General features: G+C 38.6%; 1 protein-coding gene across 4 annotated transcripts in view; it reads left to right on the forward strand.

Moving 5' to 3' along the window:
* USP9X (ubiquitin specific peptidase 9 X-linked) overlaps positions 1-5951 on the forward strand; it is a 124890-nt gene extending 118939 nt beyond the window's left edge. For all 4 annotated transcript variants that reach the window (XM_057537590.1, XM_057537591.1, XM_057537589.1 and 1 more), the window contains 2 exons: positions 35-130; positions 1953-5951. In XM_057537590.1, coding sequence (XP_057393573.1) covers positions 35-130; positions 1953-2090 — 234 coding nt within the window. In that variant the 3' untranslated portion in view covers positions 2091-5951. The remainder of the gene's footprint in view (positions 1-34; positions 131-1952) is intronic.
* Positions 5952-13229: the final 7278 nt, after the last annotated feature.

A 13229-nucleotide genomic window follows, 5' to 3' on the forward strand; every position in this document is an offset into this window, starting at 1 on the left:
ACATAATTCTTTATCTTTAAATACTTAAAATCAGGAGCCAGATGACCAAGATGCCCCCGATGAGCATGAGTCGCCTCCACCTGAAGATGCCCCGTTATACCCCCATTCACCTGGATCTCAGTATCAGCAGGTATATCGGGCTTGGCTCGTGTTTTTATTCCCTAGAACCAATCTTTATGCTTTATTTAAAGGGTGGCTAAGTTTTTTGTTGTGACTGTAAAGTAATCGAGGGATTATCTAGACTAGCTTTGGGGGCATGATCAAAAGAGGAATAGTTGGCATGGGGTCACAATGTGGCATGTTTGAGCTTGCCCCTGTGGTGTTTTCCTGGTCAAATATGTGCCCCTCTTGTACTAGTAGATGAAGTTCGTAAAACTATGATTATTCACGTCAATATAAAATGATAATCAATATTTAGTATAATGGATTAAGACGACATTTCCTGTTAGGCTAAGTGTGCGAGTGGATTTTGAAGGCACTAAGATATGGCAGTGAAGGAAGAAGTGTTTGCTTATTACTTAGCGTAACCAAGACAATGACAGTAAAAATTGTTGGAAAAAAATCAGGGATTTGACAGATTTCCATGAATTTTTCTGTGAAATCAATAACTAAATAAATTTAGATGAAGAAACGTTCTAAATGAGATGTGACTTTCTAAACCCCAGATGTGACTAATTCAGATCTTTTGAGGCAGTGGTCCTTAAACTTGCACAAGCATGGGAATCCCCTGGTGGGCTGTTGCAGCAGAGTGCTAGGCCCCACCCCAGCGTTTCTCATTCAGTACATTTCTTTTTTTTAATTTATTTTTTTTTTATGTATGTATGTATGTATGTGTATGTATGTATGTATGGCTGTGTTGGGTCTTCTTTTCTGTGCGAGGGCTTTCTCTAGTTGCGGCCAGTGGGGGCCACTCTTCATCGCGGTGCGCGGGCCTCTCACTATCGCGGCCTCTCTTGTTGCAGAGCACAGGCTCCAGACGCACAGGCTCAGTAGTTGTGGCTCACGGGCCTAGTTGCTCCGCGGCATGTGGGATCTTCCCAGACCAGGGCTCGAACCCGTGTCCCCTGCATTGGCAGGCAGATTCTCAACCACTGCGCCACCAGGGAATCCCCCTCAGTACATTTCTAACGAGTTCCCAGCTGCTGCTGCTACTGGTCTAGGAACCATGCTTTCAGAACCATTATTTAAGCATTCTGTCTTATATTTCAGGGTGGAAATAGAAGCATGCTGACTAGAAATGTTGAATATGACTGGAAAATGCATATTCATAATTTTCGTAATAGAAATTATAGAAAGTTAAAGCCTATAATCTTCTTGGCTTGACTGGTGGGGAACGTACAGAAAAATGAGAGTTCAGGGGTTTAAAACATTAAGGACCCAAATCCACAAGGAGAAGAGTTACTTTCCTCGGCCCTGAGAAAACTCATATATTAATCATGCCCAGTTAATCCACTGTCTTCAGTGTTGTTTTGTTTTCATTAACATCGTCCTGTGTTCTGGATTGTTGCTCATGCAGACCTCATATGATCATTCAATCAGATTTCTCATATGGGAGTTTCAAGGTGCTCAGAAGAGTGAGGATAGATGTGTTCCAGCTCACAGATACTTTTCCTGAATATTTTTTACCACGAGCAATAATGGGCTGTGTTATCCCTTATTTGTCAGACTTGAATCTAAATAATTTTTGGCACTTAAAATCACTTTGGCCAAAGAATTAAACAGACCTACACTGCTCTTATTTGGGGCTTTGGGGTTTGAATTTAGGCTACCTTTTCTCTTTCAAACCACTTTTTTTTTTTTCTTTTCCATCATTAGCCCAAGTGTATTTACTCTTTGTCAGTCCTAGGAATAAAAGAAATGTTTACATTTCCACAAACTTCAGCCTGTGATCTTTAAAGATGAAGTTTAATATATGAAAAGTTTTAACATGCAGATCTCTTCTCCCCTCCCAGAATAACCATGTGCATGGACAGCCGTATACAGGCCCAGCAGCACATCACATGAACAACCCTCAGAGAACTGGCCAACGAGCACAAGAAAATTATGAAGGCAGTGAAGAAGTATCCCCACCTCAGACGAAGGATCAGTGAAATGCACATGATTAACTGGTTCCATCAAGACTGTGCACCCAGGCCTTACAGTCCAACCTTTTTCTGTGTCTGGCTAATATTTAAAACTAGAAAAACTATTCCTAATCAACATGGAGTGGAAAGTTTATTCACTGTCTTACCTGCAGAAATTTGCTGTCAATATATAACCCGCCTGCAGTGGAAAGTGTATAGTGTTTTGTAATAAATGGCCTGATGCTAACGTGTAAATGGCAAAGGTGTATATAGTATATTAATGTTTGACTGTTAATTCTTAAGCAAGAAACTTTTTTCTTGATGAGACTCACAGATCTACAAAACCTACAGAAGTTAATTTCCTTGTTATACCCATTGCACTCTGCAAGCAGTGTTGCCTGCCTTAAGGGCAGTTGGATCAACTCCTTTACAAAAACAAAAAATAAACCAACAGCAACAAACCAGAGCCCATCCATTTCAGCCACACCAATAGTTTCATGTTAATTCTTTGCCACTGGAGTCAGTTTTATTATGAGCAGTGAAAGGCTGGTAACCTTTAAATTATTTGGTTGATGTGGAAAATTTGGTGATGTAACATTGTTTCTAGATCTTTTTCATTGCCTTTTTATTCTGAGGTTAGGTTAATCACTTTGAAGCTATAGTTACGCTGTAACATGTAGCATGGCTTCACACCAGGTTAGTGTAGCCAATGAGGAAAAAATTACCATAATGACAGCAGTTGTCCCAGTGCGACAGCTGTATTGCTCAGAGCTTTTCCGTCTTACACCTAGAATATAAAATACAAAACAAGGGGAGAAATGTGATAAACAGGTGGTTTTCAGTTACACATATGTTGCTTACATCTAATGTTTGACAGTTCAACTTCTGGGTGGGATAAGGAAACTTAAGTATCAGTAATGGGAATTTTAAAAGATTTAAAACAAATATGCAAAAATTTGCTATGCCAGGATGCTTGGAGCATAATAGAAGACTGTATTTGGTGTGCTTGTTCTGTTTCTTTGGTAGAGCTTATTAGGAGAACCTTTTAAAACTTTCCTTCTGCTGGATCCCAGTGAAGTGGAAGTCATCAGAATCCCACAGTGCTTGGAGTACCACTGCACCAAGATGTCTGGCTGAGCTTCTGCTCAGTCACAGTTTTACTTGAAAGCAAGAATTGTCCTAGCTCCTTTTCCATTATTCCGAAAATTTTAACATTTGAAGCAGGGTCTAATTAAAAAGGAAACTGGTTAGTTAATATAATTGAGGTATAATTTCAGAATAAGCATTTAATTAAAGGTAAGGAACTCATGAATTCATACTGTATTTAAAAGAATTGGTAACTTGAATGTGTGTAATTTTTTGGAACCTGTCTAAAAACCAAATACCCCTGCAAACAGATACAGTCCACCCTATTCTATTTAAATATTTTGCTGTTTTATTTTATAGAAATTATTTTGCTGAATTCACAAATAGAATTTGATTTAAGAAGAACTTTTTGTCCTGTGGTGTGTTTTGGTTTTTTGGTTAATTTTTTGTCTTTTTTTGTTTGTTTGTTTTTTAAGGACTGCACATTAAAAATAATTCTGTGCATAGCATGCCTAGGCATGACACTGAATTCAGGAGTTCAGTCACATTGAGTTTTTGTGCACAGAAAGATTTGACCTTTGGCCCTTTACTAACAGATTTAGAGAAAAACAGGATTGTTGACACTGTAAAAGTTTCCTAACATAATCAATCTTGTACTTTTTGTATGTTTTTTATATACATGTATATTTAATGAGCACAAGCTTGGTTGTATTTTTTACAGTTTAGTTAATAGGCAAATGTTTTGTCAAAAAGGCTATAGTTGGAATTGAACAAAGCAGAAACAAAATTGAGAATTGTGTTATTTTGTGATTAAAAGGGGCAGGTATTTAAGATAAAGCTTTGGATATCTTATTTGCAGTACTCTGTAGTCAATCTGTGCTTCTAGGTTTTCTGTAATATTAGGAAATTTTGACACCAGATAGATCCTGTTTTTGCCTTAAGTATATTACATCTGAGTTTGTTAAGTGTGAGCCAGAGTCATACACACTGTCTGCAATTCCAGTTGGTAATTTTAATTTAGAAGTTCCTCAATTCCAAGCTTCCTTAACAATGAGCAGAATAGGCTAAATTTATTTGGACAAGTTGCTATCATTAAATACACCACCTAACCATCTGAGATGATTTTTGTGTTTCCTGGTCCTTAACAAAAGTATGTAATATACTTAATTTTAAAACGAATGACTTCCTAGACACGAAAAACCTGACATTTTAAAAGGCTGTGAATTTTTCTCCTTGGAGGGGGATCCCACCTTCGTTGCTTTGAATTTACAAGTCCCCTAGTGCCAGGTGAGGGCTTGTGAATCCTTTCCCCCTCCATCTGAGGAAGAATGGTCTGTGTTGTGACCAGGATCTAGGAGAGGTGAATGGAGAGAGTTATTTTTGTTTGTTTGTGCAAATTATTTTCTATATTTAACTCTTAAGCAAGCATTAATGTATTAACTGAAAATTTTAAGATGCATGTTATTGTAAGAGCAACATAGTGGTGGATTTTGAGGTCTTTTTCTGAACATAAATGGCACATTTTAAACTTCCAAGTCTTCAAAGTGCCTAAAGATTATTTAATTCTCCCTCAACTGATTTCTTGAGCCATATATATATTTCCTACTTTACATGTTTGTTGCGGAATCACTAGTCTTCCTTTCAAAGAAGTACCCCTGGAATTCTAAATGGCATGATTATACTTTATAGAAGACAGTAGAATCTGTTAACAAAAAGACAAGATATTTTCATTGTTAATCTGTGTGAACAAGGGCTTTGCCCTATTGGAGCTAAGTATTTCAGTGCACAACTTGGTTAAAACCATATTGCTGCTGTTTCTAAGCCCTCCACCAACCAAATTTTCATGTTCAGCATTGTAGAGGCAGAAATAAGAACATAATCATATTTGGGGTTTTTGTCTTGGTTCATTTTTCACTCAATAATAATTTCCCAACCTTGTCTCTTTTAGCTGTTACATGTACAAATTTAGAATTAAAATGTTTTATATTTTTTTCATGATTAACTTTTATTAGTGAATGATAACAACTTAAGTATTTAATCCTAGTAGTGGGTTAAAAAGATGAGGAGCCTTTTTTATTTGAATTACGTTTGTAAATGAAAGCAAGTCTGTGAATACTCAGATGACTACTCCAAAATAGTTCCTTTCTGTTTTTTCTTAGTATTTTTCCAGCATATGTTCTCCTGTGAACTCTTACTTTGCTGAATTTTGTGGTTACTTTGGTGGATATATCCTGCCTTATTTAGAATTATAACTGGATTTTTTTAAAAATTGCCTTTTCATAAGTGCCCAATTTTGGTCTCTAGTTTGAAGGTACTACATACTGCCGAGAAAGTAAAACACCCCTCCCCTCCCCCCAGTTCTTGTGTTACTGAGAAAAACCATTCAGTACTGGTTTCCTAGCAGGGCTCAACCAAAATTGGTCCTGCACCTATGTGAGTGTTTAGTGTTTGAAAATAAGGTTTTGGGTGTGGTAAATCACTACAGAAGTGCTAAATGTATTAAGAACTTGCTGCCGATTGTATTTACAACGATTATTTTAGATTATTTTACGTTTGCAGAAATGTAGCACTTTTCCTCCGAATTTATTAGGTGTAAGAAAAAAAGGGGGAAAGGTGCACCATGTTTTAAACTTGCAAATGAGTGAAAATTTTTTTTCATTTTGAAATCCAGATTCCCAAGACGAAATTTCACCACCCAGATCACATACTTCTCAGCCTTTTACAAGCCAACAGACTGACTGAAGATTGTCCACAGTTCCTAAGATTTAGCACATATACAAAAATAAAACTTTATAAATTAAATTTCGGTTTCCCCTTTTATTTATTAAAATAAGATTTCTAAACGGAAAGTAAATTAGAGGTGTAATCGATTTAAAGGGAACTTTAAAGGGGAAATGTTTACAAGTAGAGGGATTCAGCCCTTATTTTCTATATTCATATCTAAGCCTTTCAAAAATGGGATTGTGATCTAATTGCTGGCTTAACCGTTCATTCTAAGACCAAGATTTGTGAAACACTTTGGTGTTTCAAAGTTCATTTAAATCAGAAATAAAGCAGGTCACGTATTTGACGGGAGTGATAGAAGTGAAAATTCATTTAATTCTCTAGCAAATTCCATCTGCTCTGCTTTTGGGTATCTGAGAAGTAATTATTTGTTGCCATGTTCCAAAGAAATATGACTTCCATAGAAACCTGTTGGTGCTTCCCTACAGTTGGGTTACTGCAAGGATTACTGCTAGAGAAAGAGACATACTCTTTTTCCTCAAACTCTTATTTTTTTAAGAGAACCAGAAGATTCATAAACGTGTTCTGCAGTTTGGAAAACTCCAGTTGGATTAAACCGTTTGAATTTTAAGTATTTTTAGCCACGTGAACACAACAATGAAAATATGGCCACTAATATTTTGAACTGCTTCATGGTAATCTGATAATTTACAGGTAGGTAGAAAATTGACAGTTTTTATACCTCAAAGTTTAAAGTTGGGGTTATATCAAAGGTTTTAATAACTCATTTTCTTAGGTTGTAAAGTCTCAAGGGAAATGTTCTTAAACCACACTAAAACTTTCCTCCACGAAACAAATTACAGACCCATACAAAAATCAGTTAATTGTTTTAAAGACATTCCACTGAGATGTACACAGCTCAAGAGTAAAATGGAAATGCTTTTAGTTGTCATCTGAAAACAAGGTCGTCTCCTTGGGCTCCATCAACGTTTATCTAGAAGTAGAAGTTTTTCATTGTGGTGGGCTTTTCTCGAGTTGCTTATTTTTCCATTAACCTGCTGAAATATAAAAGCCCTATTTTTATGTGTAATTAGTGATAAACTTGTAAATTGGGCACTTGTATGAAGAAAAGGCTTGATGGAACTGAACCTTTGAGTTGTCGGTACTGTCCAGTAGGGGCAGACCTTTGAGACGTTTCTGTGTCATGGCTTGCAGGTCCCTTTTCACGTACATGACTTTCCAGACACCGGGCCGACTTTCTGGCGGCCCCCGGCCCCCGCCCCCCGTGCGTATTCTCCAGCTGCCCCGGCCTCGCTGCCTCCCCTTCGCCACCCTCCTGCCCCAGAGGGAGCCCAGCGGGGGCCACCCTGCAAGATAGAAGTTACTCATTTTCTATTTCTCTTCAATTGTATAGATGTAAGAATATTCAAAACGGTTGCTTTGGACACTGGAAAGTTTTTCCATGAGTGAGTCCTGCGGAGGGATTCACCTGCGTGAGGAGTCGAAATGTATTCTTAGAGTTCCCATTTAATTTTTCCCCACCCATTAAAACACTGGGTGCACCTTCTTTGGAATTCAGAAGTAAAGATAACTTTGGAGTCTTAAATCTGGTGCTTTAGGTGGGACCAGGGAGAAGTAAGTAAGTATTCGTATCGTGAAGGTTCGGAATGTCCTTCCCTTCTGACTGACTTACTTAAGAACCGCAACTGTCAGCAAGGAAGAGTGTCTGCGGGATGCCAAGGAAATAATAGGTCAATGCCTAGGGCTCAGTGTGTGTTGAGGAAGAGCCCTTCGTAATCCTTTTTTTTTCCAAAGGTCTCCTCTACGTTTAGGATGTGTCCCTCAAGGGGATGTAAATTACTGTGTTCTGTTGGGTGAATAAGGAAACAGCTTTTTCAAGCTGTGTGTTTAAAATCAGAAATCTAGATGGTGACTGCTTAAAGTTGGTGAGTACCTTCCCTTACTGGAAATATTAATCAGTAGTACTAGTAGTTAGTTCTTTCAGCCATCTACTTTCAGAATGTCTTATTTAAGCATTTAGTATAAATCCTTTCTCAGCAAAATGGGCCTTATGCAGATTCCCTTAAGGCTGTGTTAACCATAGCTTCCTTAGGAAGTCTGACTAGGTCAAAGGCTAAGACCGTGAATGTACTGAAGAGACTTAAAAGCTTAAGTTACTAAGTCAGTTTTAAATACCAAGCTCTTAGGTTGTAGGTAGCCTTCTGTATTGCCCCAAGGTTGGGATTTTTTAATTAAAAACCAAAAATTCAGATTTGCAGTAAAATATGAACAGATTTGCTTTTCTAATTTACTGAAGCTTGGTTTACTTAACTGTCACTAGTAATGTAAGTGCTTAGATAAACTGGATGTTGAGTTTTTGTTTAGCACTTATCCACACAGCATTAGACACTTGAGATAGGCTTCTTACACTGAGGTTAGCAGATACTCCATTCTTACAGGGAAAAGAATCCAACATACTGTTTTGGAAGGAGTGCAGGCTAGAGTAGAATGTAGTGAGTGCTGGAAAAACCTTACACTCATGATAAACGAGAAATGGCTACAGGATGTCCCTCTCACTGTGTTTTTGTCTTTAGAAAAGCATGATGCCAAGTAACCAAGAGCAGCAGTTATATTTTCAGGTGCTTTTCAGCAGTGATAACTTACCAATATGCAATTCACATTTAAGTCTTTTTTTTTTTTTTTGGTTTTGTTTGAAAGAAAATGTTTTTATTTTATTAAAATTATTTAATGATAAAGGCTTAGTGTTTCTTAAGTATTGTTTACAGAATCAGCCTTAATTTACAACAACTTCAAAAATTAGACTATGCTTTTTAACATTTTTATTGGAGTATAATTGCTTTACAATGGTGTGTTAGTTTCTGCTTTATAACAAAGCGAGTCAGTTATACATATACATATATCCCCCATAGCTCTTCCCTCTTGCGCCTCCATCCCTCCCACCCTCCCTATCCCACCCCTCTAGGTGGGTCACAAAGCACGGAGCTGATCTCCCTGTGCTATGCGACTGCTTCCCACTAGCTATTTTACATTTGGTAGTGTATATATGTCCATGCCAGTCTCTCACTTCGTCCCAGCTTACCCTTCCCCCTCCCTGTGTCCTCAAGGCCACTCTCCAGTAGGTCTGCGTCTTTATTCCCGTCTTGCCCCTAGGTTCTTCATGACCATTTTTTTTTTTCACGTTTAAGTTTTTAATAGCTGTTCCCCTGTGCCGAAGTGTGACGGGCAACAGTCATTATAAAATCAGTTTGAGGCCGAAAAGAAGAGTAAGAGAGAAGCCGATTTAACTCTAGAATGTTTTACATATAAATGCTTTCTTTAAAGTCAAGAATGAACTGAAAATATAAAGCTAGAACCAAAGGAAGACATAAATGTCACACCTGAATCTCCTAAATACTGAGGTTCAATGTTAGGTTGGTTTAAAAGCAGTTGTTAAAACGTGACCTTCTGAATTTGGCTGGTGAATAAGGAAAAAAAAGTAAGGCTTTTTTGTGTGTTCTGAATTTGTCTACAGATGTATTAAATCTGAAACAGTGTTACATTTTGAGTCTAGGTTAGAAGAGGAAATACAGCTGCCTAAAATAATATCCTGTATTTTAAATTATGCTCTACATTAACTGTAGGTAGACTTTGCCATGCATTTAGTGTGAGCTCCCATCGAGGAACAGCTTTAGTTAAGAATTTGACGTGGGGTTACAACTTTGAGAACTGAAATATGCCTTTTACTCTTTCTTAGCTCTGATTTGAAAATAAGTACATTTTGAAAAGCTATACTCACACATTTCTGGTAGCTCAGATGAGGGGTTTCTTGTAGCCAATTCTTAGAATGAGAAGAAAATATGCTAACGTTCTCTTCAAAAAACGTAGGTCCCTGGGGAAAAGAAAATGGCAACTCATATTTCCAAGTGACAGCAGGATGTACCCTGACCCAGCACTGCTCCCTGCCATGTCCTCGGCAGCTCTAAAGTATGGATGCCATGGGCCCCAGTGGGTGACTTCAGTCCAACACCAAACAGAAGAGGTGGCCTGTGAGCTGTGTTCTTGCCCAGTCAAATGGCAATGCCTAGAGCTAACAGAACAGTCTTTGTATATGGTTTTTAAGTTGGATCTCAACTATGAATGTTTTCCTCCATTAAAAAATAAAAAGCTTGTTTATTCATATTAAACCCAACCATGGTAATTTTGATTAAAGACGCACCTCCTTATAACCCTTTCTGGAATGGTCTGAATTCAAACTGCACATGGGTAGCCTCAGACCAGGGATTTTTCTCATTTGCATTTCACTCTGGTCTTTGTTAAAATTGAGTTTTCATCAGAAGTTAATTTTGCTGTAACAGTCATTCCGAAATAGTACTTAGCAAACATGTTATGGGCCCTGAAGAAATAAATGAATGTAGCCAATTAAGGAGGTGAGGGCGGTTATCAGAACAGAGCACAAGTTCTGCGTGTCAAGCACACTTCTCACTCAAACGCAAACTCTTTCGATAATGCCTTAAATTGCATTGTCTCAGTTGCTCTCTTGATATGGGGGATTCGGTCCCAACTGCATCTCTGGAAAGTTCTGGTCTCTGTCACTAAGTGCATAGTCTTTAATCCTGTGTAAAGTCATCTGTGTTCGGTCCAGAAAAAATGCTAGGGTCAGCATGTCCTTGCTGGGGGTTTTCAGATGTATTTGTGTCTTTTATAAGAAAAGCCAGTTTTCTTTACAGACAATGCAACCTCCATGTTTTAAGAAAGGCAACCAGTCAAATCTTTCAGCTTCGAATTAAAATCGAAAAAGTGTTAAGTTTAGGATTTCTGTAAATAAAATCTTAACGTTGAGCGTGGTTACCTGGATAGGTTGATACAGCCCAAAATGGTTTGTTTGTATTGTTGGCTTTTTAGTTGCTTGTTCGTATTTACTTTTTAATATCTTATTCAGATTTTGAACATAAACACATTCAAGGAATATTATTTTGTCCAACTTTGTCTACTTTTCTTTGTATTTGTTTGTATTAATTTTCAGTGAAAATGACTGAGGAATTTCCCTGGTGGTCCAGTGGTTAAAACTCCACTCTTCCACTGCAGGGGGTACAAGGTTTGATCCCTGGTTGGGGAACTAAGATCCCACATGCCACGTGGTGCAGCACAAAAAGGAAAGAAAGAAAGAAAAGATTGAACTCTTTGCTATTCCAGTGCTCCCGTAGACTTGAACTTGCTTTCCTTTTTCTAATGTTATAAAATCAAGGAACCAGCAAGGGCTGCAGTGGCCCTTAAGAAAGGCCTGGAGCCGGCCAAAAAGAGCAGAGACACCTCACATGAGTACAGCTGGTCACTAGGTCTCCGGCTCTGCTCTTATAATAAGCCTTTCCATATCAGTAAATCTGTAAACAAGTCAGAGGATAAGAGAATTTTACATTGAGAAGAGGGGAATCTTCTCAATTTTTGCTATTTACTGAAATGTACGTATGACATTGTTGGACATGTGACAGGTATCCCAGGAATATGGATGTAGGACACTGGAACGTGACAGGGGTCCCAGGAACACCTGATGATTCCTACTGAGTTGGGCGAAGAATCTGCCCAGCCTGAAGCGGGCCAGCCTCACCGGCACACTCGTCCCGAGCACAGTCCTGATAGCTGGGGCCGAAGGGCCCTTCCAACCCGGAAGTTCTTCTCACCTGTTAGCGAATCAATCTTAAATTTTAAAAGAAGGAGAAAAATACAGCCTAGTCTTAGCTGTCATGATGGAAGCAAACCATAACATATGCTTGCTAAAGGGAGAAGATAGGGGGGTATATGTATACGTCTAGCTGATTCACTTTGTTATAAAGCAGAAACTAACACACCATTGTAAAGCAATTATACTCCAATAAAGATGTTAAAAAAAAAAATGCTTGCTAGAAAGCCATAGGTGGTCATAGAATTGTCCTGGTTTTGATTTATTAGGTTTAGGTACCTGCTACCAAGCTGCTGTCAAACAGCAAAGAGAACTATTTAATTTCACTTCCTTGTTTTGTTTGCTTACCATCTCATGGAGGATGGCGGTAATGGCAAAATAATAATAATAATTGTAGTAATAATAATAATAAGCAAGAAGTAAGTGAGGGACTTCACGTGTGCCACTGGGGCATCAGTGCCAAGGAGTGACTGTGCACATGTAAATGTAAGTATGCATATGTGGACTTAAACTCATTACCTTCAAAACAATCATTTTGAGTGAACATGGGGGAATTCCCTTGTGGTCCAGGGGTTAGGACTCTGCGCTTCTACTGTGGGCCTGGGTTTGATCCCTGGTCAGGGAACTAAGATCCCACAAGCTGCGCAGCCAAAAAATAAATAAATAAAATTAATAAAAGAAATAAAAATTAAAAATTGAGTGAACATTGGAAAAGAAACTTACGGCTAAAAACGAGGACAATCAAAAGAAATCTTGTGTACAATTCGATAATATCCAATCCTACCATGAAAAAGATGCTATTGTCAAGTTGAACTGGCCTAAACCTGGCAGAATTAAAGCTACAGATTGAAAAGGAAATTCCATTTATATTGAAAGGCCATTTACAGATTGTGTTGTAATCTAAGCTATTAACATTTAAAACTTTAGCTCTAAAACTGCACAGGGATCCTAGTCTATATGTTGTCAAATGAGTTTTGACCCAGTTTTCACAAAAAAGACTAAAAAAACCCCAACAACCCAGCAGTGTAAGGTAACACAGTTTGGGGTTATCCATAGGATTGTATTATAATACTTATAAGTATACACAGAATGACTTTTGCAAGGTAGCGGTGCTTCAAAGCTGAGGGCTGACACCAGACTGGCTGAATGAGGAACATCTGGGGAGCTTTTTAAGAAAGCCAGTTTCTGGGTCCCACTCTTGGAAACTGAGTACAGGTGTGGCAGGCCCAGGAATCGGAAACATTTTTTAAAGTTCCACATGTAACTGCAGTCAGGTTTGAAAACCATTTCCATAGTGCACTGCTGTTCTTAAAAAAAGGAGGGGTGGTGGTTTGCCAAACTTTATAGAGAAGTAGACAAACACCCAGGTACCTATTACCCAGAAGTGGCATATTTGCTTCAAGTATTATTTTCGTTAAAAGAAATCAGATACTGGACTTCCCTGGTGGCGCCGTGGTTAAGAATCCGCCTGCCAGTGCAGGAGACATGGGTTCGAGCCCTGGTCCGGGAAGATCCCACATGCCGCAGAGCAACTAAGCCCATGCACCACGACTACTGAGCCTGCGCTCTAGAGCCCGCGAGCCACAGCTACTGAAGCCCGCGCGCCTAGAGCCCGTGCTCCGCAACAAGAGAAGCCACCGCAATGAGAAGCCCGTGCACCGCAACGAAGAGTAGCCCCC

This window comes from Balaenoptera acutorostrata, chromosome X (assembly GCF_949987535.1).
Source record: "Balaenoptera acutorostrata chromosome X, mBalAcu1.1, whole genome shotgun sequence".
Lineage (NCBI taxonomy): Eukaryota > Metazoa > Chordata > Mammalia > Artiodactyla > Balaenopteridae > Balaenoptera > Balaenoptera acutorostrata.